The sequence below is a fragment of the Orycteropus afer genome, unplaced genomic scaffold (assembly GCF_000298275.1).
Source record: "Orycteropus afer afer isolate SDZICR_OR568_19922 unplaced genomic scaffold, OryAfe1.0 scaffold00440, whole genome shotgun sequence".
Classification (NCBI taxonomy): Eukaryota; Metazoa; Chordata; class Mammalia; order Tubulidentata; family Orycteropodidae; genus Orycteropus; species Orycteropus afer.
The window spans coordinates 1,403,487-1,420,809 of NW_006922027.1; the positions used below are offsets into that span (position 1 = coordinate 1,403,487).

Here is a 17,323-nt window from a genome sequence, read left to right on the forward strand (position 1 = left end):
CTGGTTTATGTCCCCTCCGTAATGTATTCTATCTGGTTTCTAAGTATGGAGAAAGGACCAAAGGAACAGGATGTTATTTATTTTGGTGAAATAAATTATATTTAGAATTAGCCAGTTTGATACAGTTTAAAACTAAAAAAAAACTCACTGCTGTTGAGTCGGATCCAACTCACGGTGACCCCTCATTGGGTTTCCAAGGCAGTTTCACTACAGAAGTAGATTGTCCAATCTTCTTTCCGAGAAGTGGCTAGTGGATTTGAACTGCCAGTCTTCTGGTTAGCAGTCAAATGCCTTAGGCACTACCCTACCAGAGCTCAGTTTAGATGATCCCAATTTTTTTGGCAACATCCCAAGCATCATAGTCAGGAGCCAGTCAAACATATGTCGTCTTCTGTCTGTTAAGTCTCATCAAGGCATTGACTGTGGCCATGTCAATGTCATACAGCTTCACAGCCTATTTGATCTGGTGCTTATTGATCTTGATAGCCACAATGAATACAAGAGATCTTCTATCTTTTTCATGGCTGACTCAGTGGTCAGGGAGAACATGGTGATGAAACAGTGCTCAAACTTGTTTCTCCTGATCCAGTGCTCTTTCAAGGATATTTGGGCTGCCTTTGGAGCCTCAGTGTCTTGGGCCACTGGAAGGGGGATGATGTGCAGATATTCTTTTTTTGTGGCACTTGGACACCTCTCAGCACTGCCTTCTTGGTATTTAGTGCCCTTGCTTTGGCTTCAGTTTGGGGAGGGGCAGAAGCTCCTGTCTTTGCTTTCATTGCCATCTTAAAAAGGCAATAGAATTTTTTTTTAAGAAAAAAATTTTAAAGCAGACAGAAATCTCAATGGAGGTGTGACTTGTCATCTTCATTGGCAAAGTGAGCTGTGACTCATACCTTTACAGTCTGAATCTGAGTGTATTTGGTCAGACCTTGCCCTCCCAACTTCCTCACTTCTACCTTTACTACACCCTGTGGCTTGTTTATGACCTGCTTGACCTCAGAGCCAAGGATTTTAAACACGGAGATTCGAGTGTGTTTGGTGATGATATGAAGATGGATGAGGGTGGAAGAGCAGCTGTAGTCAGACTCCTAGACCTCTGCCATTCTAGTAAAGATCAGTGAGCCCTGACCCCCAATCCTACTCCCAAACCCAGCTCTTCCCTATCTCCTCTCTTATGGTTACTGTCAGAGAATGTGACAGCAGACAGAAAGACACACTCCAACTCTGAGAGCTGGGCACTTTGCTTCTCTAAAGACACCACCTTGCACTTTGTTGATGCTGGTCAACTGTGACTCATGGTGGCCTTTTGTATAACAGAATGAAATATTTCCCAGTCCTGTACCATCCTCACAATTGTTGATATGTTTGATTCTTTAACCCATTATTCCAGCTACTGTATCAATCCATCTTATTGAGGGTCTTCCTCTTTTCTGCTGACTGTCCACTTTACCAAACATGTCTTTCTCCAGTGGCTGGTATGTCCTGATAAGACATCCAAAGTAAGAGAGGCAAAGTCTTGCCATTCTTGCTTTTGAGGAGCGTTCAGGCTGTACTTCTCCAAGACGAGATTATGTGTTCTTCTGACAGTCCATAGTATAGTCATAATTCTTCACCAACACCACAATTCAAATGCCTTAGTTCTTAGGTTCCTTTCTCATTGTCAGTGCATATGAAATGATTGAAAATACCATGGGTTGGGTCAGAAGGTGCACCGTAATCATCAAAGTGACATTGAATTGATTGATTGAATAAGTAAGGTGAAAGAATACAGCTCTGCCACACCTTTTTCAGTTTTAAACCACACAACATCCCCTTGTTCTATTCAAACAATTTTCTCTCGATCCATGTGTTCTGGAATTCCTGTGCTTTGTAATGTTATCTAATAGGAGCTGCTGATAAAACCTGAACAAATGGTTTTGGTTTAGGGTATGTTGAACTGAAAATAATAGTGCTGAATTAGTTTCTTTTACTTCTTGGATAGAACTTTTATAGGGTTTGAAAGTATATAGACATCCTTTCCTCCTTGGCAGGAACGTGCTATGTGAATGAAAGCAAGCATCTCGTATGAAGCATACAAAAACAAGTTACAAGCAACAATAACTAAAAAGTATATGTGTGGGTACATATGTATGTGTTGGCATATATATACACATGTGGAGGTATATATATGTGAGCACATATGTGTGTATTTATTGTTGTTGTTAAGTGTCATCGAGTCAGTTCCAACTCATAGTGACTTTATGTACAGCAGAATGAAACATTGCCTGGTCCTGTACCATCCTCACAATTGTTGCTATGCTTGAGCCCATTGTTGCAGCCTCTATGTCAATTCAGCCCATTGAGGGTCTTCCTCTTTGTCACTGACCCTCTACTTTTCCAAATATGAGGTATATATAGGTGTATGTATATGTATATGCATGTGTATGTATGTATATATAGTCAATATATAATAAAGAACATGGGAACATTGTTAAGAATACTTCTTAGACATAACCAAACATTGGATTTCTGGATTTGGAGCCTTAGTAACATAGTCTTATGGACAACTTGGTTAATGTTCTACATCGTAGTTTGATGAATGATATCTGTGGTCTTAAAAGCTTGCGAGCAACCATCTAAGATACAACTGACCCTGGTTTCTACTTGTCCAAAGCAAAAGTGAAAGAAGGAAACCAGACTCAAAGAAGATACTAGTCTATAGGACTAATAGTCTCATATATTCTGAGACTAGAAGAACTAGATGGTGCTCAGCTACTGCTACAGATAAGGGCCACAGTAGATGGATCCTGATAGAATGGGAGAAAAATGGGAAACTGACCCTCAATTCTTAAAAATAATCCAAATTTACTGGACTAGTTGAGATTAGAAGATGCTGAGACTGTTGTTCTGAGATTGAGATACTCTTTAAATATTGAACTAAAACTAGCCCCTAACAGATTGGCTCACAAAATAAATAATACCACTTGTGAATACTTTACTCTTTTGAAAACTTGTTTTTATGAGATAAAATAGTCAATAATGACTTTAAAACAAAGATGAGATGGTGGTAAGGGGACAGAGAAACTAGATTAATGGAATGGAACAACCAGAACAGAAATAATGAAAGTGGTATAAAGAATGTAACCAATGTCACTGAACAATTTGTGTAGAAATTATTGAATGGGAACCTAAACCTTTAATGAAAATACAAAACATCTACTCCTCACTTTCTGACATGGTTAGCTTCAAAGACCAGGACATTATGCAAAAATCAGTGTTATGCAAAAATGGTAGACCACATCAGATCACAAAATGGAGGATGACTAAAACATTACATAATTGCTAGATCACTGAGAATCGTGGCCCAGCCAAGCTCATACATAACCTTAACCATCACAGCTAGTGTTACTCTCGCCTCATACCTCAGTATTCATTACAGCCAGACATACATCATTAATGTGCAAAATAATTGGATAGATTTTTTTACTGGAGCTCTGGTAGCATAGTGCCTAAGGCACTTGCCTGCTAACCAGAAGGCTAGCAGTTCAAACCCACCAGCCACTCCTCGGAAGGAAGATGGGGCAATCTACTTCCATAGTGATACTGCCTTGGAAACCCAAGGAGGGGTCGCTATGAGTCGGGTCCAACTTGATGGCACATAACAACAACAACAACAAGTGCAAAGTGTTAGATAATAAGATGGTCAATTATCATTTGTCTGGGTCTGGCCACAGAGTAGGGTAGGACAGCACAAGGTTGTGAACGGGTAAGGGAAGACCAAGCAAGGGTCCAAAGATGCCAGGGAGGTTTGGGGGATGAGGAAGGCAGAAAGGGAGGGGTGAAAGGAAAGGCTTCAGATGAAGATGAGCAGGGTCACTCCCCACCACAAGTGGAGGACAAGCAAGAACTCTACCCAGGACAGGAGGAGGGACAAGGCAACACCAGACCACCACCCCCACTCCTAACCCCTGTGGGCTCTTTGGTGGTGAGGAATGAGGCCCACCATGCCACATGCATCCCTAGACACACCAGGGATGCCCAAAAGATAACAACTGAGGTCATGGTTGGGGGACACTAGCACTGAAGACAGGGCATGGCCCCTGAGTCTCCCATAATACCTGTTTCACATAAAAACCTAGTCTTTGGAACCTAACCATGTCAGTAAATGAGAAGCGTGTGTAAAATATTATTTGGAAACAAACAAATATATTTCTTGCCTCTGCTTTTGGTTCTCCTCACTTCCCAGAGGGACAGGTGTCAAAAAGTAAACTCTATGTATGAAAGTATAAATGAGGCTGGAAAGAATATATCAGATACACATTTCTGTTAACTGGAAAGGAGAGGGACTCCAGCTCACAAGTAGCTTTTTTATATAAATAGTAACTAGCTTGAAAGCTGTTGTGTCTAGAACAGCACTTAAGAAGGTATTGAATGCCAGCTTTGGAGCCGAGCACTAGGCTTATGCTGCACTTGCAAGATGCGAAACCCTGGGCAGGTTGTCTGGTCTTTATACACTCATTTCCTCTTCTGTAAAATGGGGGTCATGCCTTCAGAATCATTTTGAGAATCAAATACTCTGATTCCAGGGATAAAAATGGAGCCAGTTTCTGGTTGAACATTTTATTCCTGGACATAGTGGATTTCTAACTCTCTTTGTGACCTTGCAGCCTAATGTATTTTTCCTACCTCTTCTCCCTCTTCAACAGCAATTGTGAGATAATCATCGATAGAGAAAGAATGAGAAAAATACCAACTAATGGGAACCTGAAGATGGCATACCCACTGGGGCTGTTTGTGTGCCTGTTCATTTATGTCGGCTACATCAAGTGGCACTGGGCCTCTGTCACCCAGGCCTTCTTCAGCATCACCGAGGTGGCTGTGGGGGCACACAGAGGCCAGCAAGCCCACAGCCCCATTGGGACAGCAGGGCATGTTCACACAGTCTTCTACGGGATAATGTTCGACGCAGGAAGCACTGGCACCCGCATACACATCTTCCAGTTTGCCCAGCAGTCCAGAGGTATCCCTGGGCAAAAAGCCCTGGCCTTGGCCTCTGTGGGCCTATGCCATGGTCTACACCTTCTCCCCCTAAAAGGTGGTGGTTTCTTGGTGGGCGGTCTACCTTCTGCTGTAGAATCAGCTAGACAGTTGTTAAAAATGAAATTTCCCAGAGATGTTGACTCAGAAGGTGTTGACTCAAAAGGCTCAGATGGAGCCCAGGAATCTAAATTTTCCAAGTGTCCCAGGTTCTGCCTCACACTAGGGGTCTAATGACAATATAAGGGTATTTGGTGGCCTGTCCCCTGCCAGTGTTTAGTCAGGCAGGTCAAAGTAGCTGGGACCATTACAGTCCAGAGGTCATATGTGGAGAATTTGAGATAGGAAGTTGTTCCAGATTCAGATAGATAGGTCAGGAGTTCAGAAATTCAGATAAGTAGCCCGGACCAGAAGCCTGGGCTGGGAGGCAGAGTTACATGTGGGTGTCCAGGTGGCAGAGGGAGGTAGTCAATGAGTGAGTTATCAGTACTGGAAGGATGATGGGGACTGAGTCTCCAGACAGCTAGATCCCAGATGGAGGGCAAGTGCCCTGGCAGGAGCAAGGATGAGCATTGGGCATCACCCCTGGGTACTCTTTGGCTCTCAGCACTTGAGCAAGTGCTGCTGTCCTTGCCTCCTCCCCTAGACTTTGTCCCCATCCCCATTGCTGCCTTTATGGCTGAAGGCTCTGAGATTGAACTTTTCTTGGGGCCAGTATCCCTCATTTACCCCCCAGGCACCTTCACTAATCTTTGTATCTTTTGAGCACTTGCCATCTAGGCATTTAACTGAGCTCTAAAAACTTAGTAGCTCATCTAAAGCTATTATGTCACATTTATTTACTTCTAATTTAATCTGCTTTATTTTTTAACTTACTATAATTCAGTATTTCAATGTCATACCTGCATCAAAGTATGGATTTAAAGCTAAGTGTAAGATAGCACAAGTCAGCATATAATGAGATTTACCACTTTTCTTAGTAACTTAAATAGATTTAACATTTGCAGAAAGGTGTCCAGAGTCCTACTTCCCTCCTACCTTCCAATTCTCTACACCTCCTTTGTGAGTGACCACAATGATTAGTTTCTATGTGTCTTTCCAGAGATTTTTTTTTTGTATGCAATATTTTCTTCCTCTCTCCTCTTTTTCTTAGACAATTGGTAACACACTGTACAATTGACTACCTTTTTTCACTCAACAATGATAAAGTATTTATCATTAGGAAAACTCATTCGATGTAGGAGTGTTGTTGTTGTTATGTGCCATCAAGTTGGATCCGACTCATAGCGACCCTTCCTTGGGTTTCCGAGGCAGTATCACTACGGAAGTAGATTGCCCCATCTTCCTTCCGAGGAGCGGCTGGTGGATTTGAACCGCCAGTTTCTGGAAAAATGGAAATATGCCAGTTTTGTTATCTTTGATTTAAAGTGACTTTAACAGTTTAGGAAAATAAAATATATTGCATAGAGTGGCATTACATGGTCATAAAGTGATTCCAGTGTTTTATCTTTGGAGAAAGATCCACAAAAAGTTTTTGTCCCTTGAGTTTTTCTGGTTTAATTTTCCCTTTTGGTTCATTGTGTCTGTACTAGGGCTAACATCCTTTGGCCACAGAATGCTGCTGAACACTTTTCCTTGCTGTGTGCACAGCAACCCAGACTATTCCTAATAATATAAAACACTCCATTTTTAAAAAAGAAAATTAAATCTTCTTTAGAACATTTAATGCATCCATCCCAGATTGAGGACATGATTTTCATATTTACAGTTTGTAGGTATTTACCTGTTCCTCTGTTTGTTCAATCAGCAAGAACTAACTCTTACAACAGAACACATTAAGTGATGCAGTTTATGTAAATTATACTTTAAAAAAGTTGATTGGGAAAAAGTGAAGTGCTGGCCAAAACATTTAAGATTACAGAGAAGGCAGAATCCGCCCCTTGTGTAACTGAGCTGAAGAGACAGAATGTAGACAGGAGACAAGGAAGGGGTCCTATTCACTCATGGGGACAGGGAGAATGTAGTAAATGAAGCACTCTGAGGTTGGCACTACCTTGTCAGATGTCTACTTTAAAAATATGCATTCATACGGAGATACCCTGAGGGAAAATTATTGTTGTTCCTTTTTAAAATACGTTTTCTCCTTAGAAACTCCCACCTTGATCCATGAAACCTTCCGAGCACTGGAGCCAGGTCTTTCTGCATATGCTGATGACATCGAAAAGGTAACTGATACTTTTCTGAAATCTCTGTTCATAAAGTTAGTCCTCTGACTCCTTTGTTAAAGCTACCCCTTTCACATGGAAATACATTATCCCATGCTCAAAGCATCATCTCTGACTGTGCTGACAAGACACTTACTTCTCATATGGGGGTGGCAGGGAAGGGGATGGAGCACCACCATAACTCCACCAAGATTGCCCCGACATGAGCCCAGTCCAGAAGCATAAACACTACAAGCTCTTCAAATGCATTTGAAAGTTATTTAAATTGCTTTCACATTTACTTCATTTTGTAAATTTTTCATAATACATTTATAAAATTTTTATTGTAAAATATCCAGAGCACAAAAATTTGCTGTTTTAACTAGGTTTAATTGTATAATTCAGTGACATCATTAAATTCTTAAAAATAGTTAAAACTCAGAACAAATTCAAAATGGATTAAGGACCTAAATATGTAAACTAAAACCATAAAATTCTTAGAAAAACTCCTGAGGCAGTGCTGTCAGATCTAACTTTCAAGAACAGATTAATAAAGAAAGCACAAACAGCAAAAGACAAAGTAAATAAATGAGACCTAATAAAATTTAAGGGAGTTCTAGTGGCATAGTGCCTGAGACGTTTGCTAACCAGAAGGCTGGTGCTTCAAACCCACCCGCCACTCCTCAGAAGGAAGACTGGACAATCTACTTCTGTACAGATACTGCCTCAGAAACCCAAGGAGGGGTCACTATGAGTCGGATCAACTCCACAGCAGTGAGTTTGGTTTGGGTTTTTTTTTTTTTTTTAATAAAATTTTAAAACTTTTGTTTATCAAAAGACTTTACCAAAAAAGTGAAAGATGAGCTACTGACTGGGAGAATATCTTTGAGAAACAATATATTGGACAAACATCTAATAACCAAAATGTGTATTGAGAGTGTAACAACAAAAAGACAAGCCAATCATAAAATGGGCAAAGGACTTCAGTAGACATTTTACCAAAGACAAAAATTCAAATGGCCATCAAACACATAAAAAGATGCTCAACATCATTAGTCATCAGATGCAAATGAAAACCTAATGGTAAGATACCATAACACTCCCACTAGGATGGCTGAGATAAAAAAAATAATAAAAAATGTTGGCAATAATAACAAATATTGTGAGGAAACTGGAACCCTTGTCCATTGCTGGTGAGAATGCAAAATTTTATAGCCATAGTGGAAAATAATGTGGCAGTTCCTTAAAAATCTAAAAATAGAACTGCCCTATGACCTACTCCTAGGTATATAATGAAAAGATTTGAAAGCAGAATGTACACCATTGTTCATTGCACCGTAGCCAAAAGGTGGAAACAACCAAAATGTCCATCAACACTTGAATGGATAAATAAAAATACGGTGCATACATACAATGGAATACTATTCACCTAGTAGGAGAAAAGAAGTCTTGATACATGCTACATGTAGATTCAGCTTGAGGGCATGCTGAGTGAAATAAATCAATCACAAAAGGACAAATATTGTATGACCCACTTAGAAAAGGCAAATGGATAGAGACCAAAGTTTATCAGTGGTTACCAGTGTGGGAGGGAGGAGGAAAAGGGCAGTTAACAGTGATGGAAAATTTGTGTTGGTTAAGACTAGGATTGCACAGGTAGTTATTGTAATTGGTATCAATAGTTGTACATCTGTAAAAAGTAGAATCAGCAAAAGGTGTGTGACAGATACAAATGTATGTGTTGCTTAACATCTAAAGTACAGTCTGTGCAATATGATGTTATGTAATTTTGATGTTTTAGTTATCTAGTGCTGCTATGACAGAAATACCACAAGTTTATGGCTTTAACAAACAAACTTATTCTCTCATAGTTTAGGAAGCTGGAAGTCCAAATTTAGGGCACCAGCTCTAAAGGAAGGCTTTTGTTCTGTCAGCAGTGCAGGAAGGTCCTTGCTCCTTTCAGCGTCTTTAGGCCCAGCGTTCCTTAGAGATCTCCATGTGTCTCGGCATCAGTCTTCCCCTAGTCTAGCAGTTCTCAGCATAGGGACCCTAAGTCCAACAGACATGCTCCACTCCTAGATCTTCTTTCTTGGTAGTAGTTGGGTCCCTCTATCTCTGATCTCACTTGTTTAATCTCTTTTATGTCTCAGAAGAGATTTACTCAAGTTACAACCTCATCCTGTAGATTTCATTCTGCCTCATAAACATAACAAACATAACCTAATCCTGCCTCATTAACCCATACAGGTCATGATTTACAACAGATTACATCATGAGGGATGATTACATCATTACTTAACTACCAAACCACTGAGAATCATGGCCTACCCAAGTTGGCACATACTTTGAGGGTGATATAATTCAGTGTATAACAGATGTTGTGTGAACACCATATAAACACCTGATGGGATTCTACTTCCAGTTGTTCTCACTCCCACTGCTGCTGCTGTGGAGGCTGCTAGCAGAGGCCAGAGGAATGAGTGCAGGCAATAGCCATGGCAGGGCTGGGAATGGAGCAATAGGAAGCAGAAGGGAGTGGAACACCCAGCCCCACTGACTGTTTTGCCTGCCTATATATCAGAAGCAGTCTGGGTGCCACAGCCCTTGCCACCACCTGCCTGTCAGACAAAGCCAAGAGCCTATGCCCAGAACCAAGTCCTCTTCTCACTTGCTTATATTCCAGCCATAGTCCAGTGCTTCAAGAGTCTGCATTTGAAGTCTTTGAAAACCATTGTTGTTGTTATGTGCTATCGAGTCAACTTCGCCTCATAGTGACCCCTCCTTCGGTTTCCAAGGCGGTATCACTACGGAAGTAGATTGCCCAACCTTCCTTCCTAGGAGTGGCTGGTGAGTTTGAACCCCTGGCCTTCTGGTTAGCAGTCAAGTGCCTTAGGCACTACACCACCAGAGTTCCTGCTTAAAACCATTAGGGAGAAGTAATAAAGGAGCTGCTTTTCAAAAAAAAAAAAAACTTATGGGACCACATACATATATGTAGTTAGACGTTGATTGCCCCAGCATATATTAAGCAAGGTGTACCTGTATTTACCAAAACAACAAAAGAAAGTACCTGCTGAGGTTGTTTATGTACAAGCAAACACCTTATGATTTAGAGGTTTAGAATCATGATCATGGTTTCATGGGATATCACAGTTAATGGGCCTAATAGCATGTTTAGTGATTCTGGTTTACCTTCTAATTCATTGTGTAACACAAGAGCTCTTAAAAGCTTGCATGCGGCCATCCATAGTATAGCAGTTGGTCTCTATTCACCTGGAACAACAGGAAGTAGAGTCAGGAGTAGGAGGAAGATATAGAAGGTGTGACTAATTGCCTCCATGAACAACTGCCTTCTTTGCCGTGAGAGTAGAACTAGATGATGCCCAGCTACCATTACTGAGTATTTTGATCATAGAGTCTATAGAAGAATCCTGATCAAAAGGGGGGAAATGCAGAAAAGGTTTTCGAATTCTTCTGGACTCTGGACTAGAGTCATGGAAGGTAGATGAACCCCTGAAGTTTTTGCCCTGAGATAATCTTTAAACTCTAAATGAAACATATACCCTGAAGTCGTCTTAAAACTGAGCAATAGTTTAGCTTAACTAGTAAAAAATACCTGCTTTGAGCATTATGCTCTTTTAAGACCTATCTACATGGAATCAAAGTGATAACAACAAGTAGAATGATTACATAGGGAGAATGTACTTAATGTATTGAACTGTACATGTACAAACTGTTGAAGTGGTACAACAACTACAATGAAAAAAAGGTTAAAGGAAAAATCATCAAAACTCAGGGAAATTTAAACATAGCTTTATTCTAAGCAGTCATTGTGTATGCATATGTTGTTGTTATGTGCCCTCAAGTCGGACCCAACTCATAGTGACCCCTCCTTGGGTTTCCAGGCAGTATCACTACAGAAGTAGATTGCCCAACCTTCCTTCCAAGGAGTGGCTGGTGGGTTTGAACCGCTGGCTTTCTGGTTGGCAGTCAAGTGCTTAGGCACTATGCTACCAGAGCGCCTACTATGTATGCGTATAGGGAGGCCATTTTGATTTTAGCAAAAGCAAATGTTTCAGTGAAGCTAGGTACAATGAAGATTATAAAGAGAAGAGAAGGGAGAAATAATGACAGTCAACCATAAGCTAATTTTAACATGATTGATGAACCCTGTCCACCCCTTTTTATTGAGATCAATGAATACCAAGTTACAAGATAGTCTCTGGCCCTCTATTCAGCCATATCTTTTTAAATTCAAATGAAGTAAGCCTGGCCTCAAATGGGAAAGAGAGGATTTGCAATTTTGGGTGAAAGAAAGACCACTGGTGGATTAATTTTGGTCAGGAATTTCTTTGAAGTAAATATTTGGTTTTGTAAGTTAAAATCCCAGAATCAAAGCAAGATATCTGCTGTCAGCCTCTATTTGACATTGCCCTTCACCTGATCATGATTTGACTAGAATCTTTGATCACAGAGCTTTGGCTGAACACTAATCTAGGTTCTTCTAGTCTCATAGGTGCTGCTTTGTAGGATACCTTTTTGTGGAACGTGTTGTTCTTGTTGATTCTTTAGTTTCCTCGTTGTTACTCTAGTCAGAATAAGACTATTTGCTGTACCTCAGATGGCCAGTTGCAAGCTTTTAAGACCCTAGATACCAAGAAGCTTATTAATAATGTAAAAGGTCGTAATGGGGAGAATGTATAAAAAAGTGGTCTGAAAGGCTTGTCTATCCCACCAAACCACTAAGTACCATAACCTGAAAATCACAAAGGGATGCAAGAGGAGTATACACAGCATACATTGTATTTCTAGTCATATATCTTAACATGCTTCCACTTGTTGTTAGGTGCCATCGAGTTGGTTTCTACTCATAACAACCCTGTGTACAACAGAACAAAACATACCTATTCCTGCACCATCCTCACCATTGTTGCTGTGCTTAAGCCCATAATTGCAGCCACTGTGCCAGTCCATTTGTTGAAAAGCTTCCTCTTTTTGCTGACCCTCAACTTTCCCAAGCATGATATCTTTCTCCAGGGACTAATGCCTCCTAATAGCATGACCAAAGTAAGAGAGACAAAGTCTGGCCAGTCTCACTTCTCAGAAGCATTCCAGATGTACTTCCTCCAAGACAGATTTGTTTGTTGTTCTAGCAGTCCAATGTATATTCAATATTCTTCACCAACACCACAACTTAAATGCACCAATTCTTCTGTGGTCTTCTTTATTCATTTTACAGCTGTCATATTTATATGAGGGTATTGATCCATCTGTTGTCAGATGGATCTTGGCTCAAGGCAAAGAATACCAGAAAGAGGTTTACTTGTGTTTTATTGACTATGCAAAGGCATTTGATTGTGTGGATCATGACAAATTATGGATAACATTGAGAAGAATGGGAATTCCCGAGCACTTGATTATACTCATGAGGAATCTGTACCTTGACCAGGAGGCTGTCGTTCGAACAGAACAAGGGGACACTACATGGTTTAAAATCAAGAAGGGAGTGCGTCAGGGTTGTATCCTTTCTCCACACTTATTCAATCTATATGCTGAGCAAATAATCCGAGAAGCTGGACTATATGAAGAAAAACGTGGTATCAGGATTGGAGGAAGAATCATTAACAACCTGAGATATGCAGACAATACAACTTTGCTTGCTGAAAGTGAGGATGACTTAAGGCACCTACTGATGAACGTTGAAGAATACAGTCTGCAGTATGGATTACATCTCAACATAAAGAAAACAAAAATCCTCACAACTGGACCAATGAGCAGCATCACAATAAATGGAGAGAAGATTGAGGTTGTCAAGGAATTCACATTGCTTGGTTCTACAATCGATGCCAACGGAAGCAGCAGTCAGGACATTAGACAACGTGTAGCATTGGGAAAGTCAACTGTGAAGGAACTGTTTCAAGTGCTGAGGAGCAAGGACATCTCCTTGAGGACTAAGGTGCGCCTGACACAAGCCATGATATTTCCAATCACCTTGTATGCATGTGAGAGCTGGACAATGAATAGGGAAGACCGAAGAAGAGTTGATGCTTTTGAGTTGTGGTGCTGGCAAAGAATGCTGAAAGTACCATGGACTGCTAAAAGAACTAACAGATCTGTCCTGGAGGAAGTGCAGCCAGAATGCTCCTTGGAAGCAAGAATGGCCAGACTTCATCTCACCTATTTTGGTCATGTTGTAAGAAGGGACCATTCCCTGGAGAAGGATGTCATGCTTGGTAGGGTGGAGGGTCGACGAAAGAGGGGGAGGCCTTCAACGAGATGGGTTGACATGGTGGCTGCGATGATGGGCTCGAGTATAGCAGGGATTGTGGGGCTGGTGCGGGATTGGGCAGTGTTTCGTTCTGCTGTGCATGGGGTCGCTATGAGTCGGAAACGACTCGACGGCACTTAACAACAACAACAACATTGAAAATGCAATGGCTTCGGTTAGGCGCATCTTAGTCTTCAAAGTGGTGTCAGTATGTCTACAACATTTTCTTTTACCAAAGAACAAACTCCTCTTCAGGAATTAGGCGAATAATCAAGAACTAATCTATTTTATAATGTAATTATCTTTATCTGTGTAATATCATTTGTAACCTTAAAAAGTGTGTGTGTGTGTGTGTATGCAAAAAGGACATCAGGGTAGCATCTTCTGACCTCATCCAAACTCACAAGGGGGAGGCAGAATTATCATCAGCAACATGAGCCCAAGGCTTATTTCTATGAGTCCAGACACCACCGCCCTCCAAACTTTATACCAATTCTGTCACCAGCTGCCCCTCCCATGGTACTTACTACTTCTCTGCTGGGTTTGATAATTTATTGCGGTGGCCACACAGAACTCACAGATAATATTCACGATTATGGAGTTTATTAAGGAAGTAAAACTGAAACCAAACTCACTGCTGTTGAGTTGATTCTGACTCATAGCGTCCCCTCTTTGGGTTTCTGAGGTAGTATGTCTACAGAAGTAGATTGTCCAGTCTTCCTTCTGAGGAGTGGCTGATGGGTTTGCACTGCCAGCCTTCTGGTTAGCAGTCAAATGTCCTCGGCACTATACCACCAGAGCACCTTACTAAGGAAGTAACAGGTTATAATTCATGTTCAAGAATGCTCTGCTTACACAGTATTTTGATTGTGACAGTCTCCCCTCTGCTTTGCCCTCAGGCACACCTGTCTGGTCCTTGGCCTCTGCTCAGGCAGTGGTTACAGAGCTCTTTTCACTATGCCAATCAGTGCACTTAGGTACCCTTTGGTGAGCATTCACATGAATCAAAGATGTCTTCCCTTGTTGGGCCCACTTAAAGAAGTCAGTCCACATACCTCTTCCCCATAACTCCTTGTCACCAATTTTCCAGGCATGTTCCTTCAGAGACCATCCAGCCAAATCATTGGCCATAGCCCATGCATCAATATACAGTCGCACATCTGGCCGTTCCTCCTTCCAAGCGAAGTGAAGAAATAGGTACACTGCTTGATGATCTGCCCATTGGGATGATTTCCTTTCACCATTGCCCTTCAGGAAAGTCCCAGAGAGAAGCTGCATAACTCTTCCACTTAATAATGGAGTCTTTCTTTGCATGTCCAGCTTTATGTCTCTGTGGATCAGACAGCACCCAGTTAATGATGGACACCTCAAGCCTCATGGTGACTTGATGGTCCAAGGTTAGGTATTTGGTCTCTATCAAAGCCTAGTAACAATCCAAATGCTGTTTCTCAAATGGACAGCAGTTATCTGCAGAAGACAGAAGGCTTTGCTCCAAGATCTTAAGGGTCTGTGCTGTGATTCACACATGTAAGTGCTTGCCAGTGACTCTAACTGGCATCTCTTTCTTCCACTGACACTTCAAGTGCCATTAGATCAGCCACATCATATGGCCCAAGTAGCAGAGAAGCTTGCATGGTAAGCTGAACCTGTTGCAGAGCCTTTTTTTCTTCTGAACCTTAGTCAAAACTGGTAGCTTTTGAGTCATTTGATAAGTAGGCTAGAGTAGCACACCCAAATGAGGGAAATGTTGTCTCCAAAACCCAAACAGGCCACCTCTTTAGTTGTAGGAAGGACCAGATGTACTATCTTTCACTTCAGTAGGAATATCTTGACATGCCCCACACTACTAGAACCCTAGAAATTTCACTATGTTAGAAGGTCCCTGAATTTTTGTTGTGTTAATTTCCCACTCTATAGCACACATAGGTCTTACCAGAGTTTGATATTTCTTCCTTACTAGGCCCAGTCAGCATAATGTCATCAACACAATAGACTCATGTGAGGTCATGTGGAAAGGGAAGAATGATCTAGGTCCCTGCAGACTAAATGACAAAGTGACAGATGGTTTATATACCCCTGAGATAGTACCTTGGAGGTATATTGCTGAAGGCAAATGGCTCCTGGTGATTCTTTAAAACCATAATTGAGAAAAAGGCCATATCAATAGCTGCACACCAGGTTCCAGGAGATGTATTAATTTGCTCGAGCAATGAAATCACATCTGGAATAGCAGCTACAATTGGAGTCACCACCTGCTTAAATTTACGATTATCCACTATCATTCTCCAAGATCTATGCATTTTTGCACAGGCCAAATAGATGAGTTAAATGGTGATGTGGTGGGAATCACCACCCTTGAATCCTTCAAGTCCTTGATAGTGGCAGTAATCTCTGCAGTCCCTCCAGGAGTGTGACATTGTTTTTGGTTTACTGTTTTCCTAGGTAGGGGCAATTCTAATGGTTCCCACTTGGCTTTTCCTACCACTGTAGCCCTTATTCCACATGTTGATAATCCAGTGTGAGTGGTCTGCCAGTTGCTGAGTATGACTATTCCAATTATGCATTCTGGAACTGGAAATTCACTACAGGATGCTTTCTGGGACCCACTATGAGACAGACATAAGCTAAGAATCCATTAATAACTTGACATCTATATGCCCCATTCTGACTGATGGGCCACAGTGATATTTTGGGTCTCCTCTAATTAGTGTCAATTCAGAGCCAGTGTCCAGTAATCCCCCCAAAAAAAAAGTCATTATTTCCTCTTCCCCAATGAGCAGTCACTCTCTTAAAGGCGGTAGATCCTTTTGGGGAAGGCTGGGAGAAAGATTAACAGTAGGTTTTTGGCGAGGCCCTCACCTCCCCTTCATTCAAAGTGTTGTAGGTCTGTTAACTGCCTGAAGTCTAAGATTTGATTGAGGGACCATGATTCTGTATTCTGGCAATTCAGGTTAAGATGCTATTCACTTGATCTAGAATCCTTCCACTTGTACAGATCAAATAAATATTTAGATTTCCAATCTATATCACTCCTAGGAACACCATGCCTAAGTAACCAATGCCACAAGTTCTTATAAGTCAGACTGTTCTGATTTCTGCTTTGATTTTGCTCTCTGTTATGGTGATCATGCACACTTTGTCAGTTAAGTGTTGCCACCTGATCTCTAATAGCAGAGGCGCCAATCAGCCCCATTATGTCTTAATCCAATTAGGGCAGTTGCCACCGTCAAATATGTTGTTGTTGTTGTTATGTGCCGTCGAGTCAGAACAGATTCATAGCGACCCCTCCTTGGGTTTCCGAGGCAGTATCACTATGGAAGTAGATTGCCCCATCTTCCTTCTGAGGAGTGACTGGTGGATTTGAACCGCCAGCCTTCTGGTTAGCAGTCAAATGCCTTAGGCACTATGCTACCAGAGCTATCAAATATGGCTTACATAAAATTGGCAAACACAGCACTCTTCAAGGTTGCTGGGGTTCCCTTCACAAATGTGTTCCTCACTCTTGTAGTAAAAGGTGTATCTTCTGGGCACTCCATGTTTGAGTCTATGGGTCTCAATAAGATAAATCCACTGTAATATGCCAGTTTCCCTAAGCCTTTGAATAGCTTCTTGTACATAGTACCAAAACAGGTGTGGTACTTCAACTTGCCTTGTTGTTGTTGTTGTTGTTAAGTGCCGTCGAGTCGTTTCTGACTCATAGCGACCCCATGCACAGCAGAACGAAACACTGCCTGATCCCATGCCAGCCCAATCCCTGCTATACTTGAGACCATCATCGCAGCCACCATGTCAACCCATCTCGTTGAAGGCCTCCCCCTCTTTCGTCAACCCTCCA

The 17,323-nt window shown here is 41.5% G+C and overlaps 1 protein-coding gene and 1 pseudogene across 1 annotated transcript in view; one reads left to right on the top strand and one right to left on the bottom strand.

Annotated features, from left to right (window-relative positions):
• Positions 1-319: 319 nt before the first annotated feature.
• On the bottom strand, positions 320-782 carry LOC122151412 (annotated as a pseudogene).
• Positions 783-4,716: 3,934 nt separating this feature from the next.
• The window catches only part of ENTPD6 (ectonucleoside triphosphate diphosphohydrolase 6), an 84,802-nt gene continuing 72,195 nt past the window's right edge, over positions 4,717-17,323 (top strand). Inside the window, exons 1-2 of the mRNA XM_007954184.1 lie at positions 4,717-4,999; positions 7,165-7,241. Of these exons, the coding sequence (XP_007952375.1) occupies positions 4,717-4,999; positions 7,165-7,241 (360 nt within the window). The remainder of the gene's footprint in view (positions 5,000-7,164; positions 7,242-17,323) is intronic.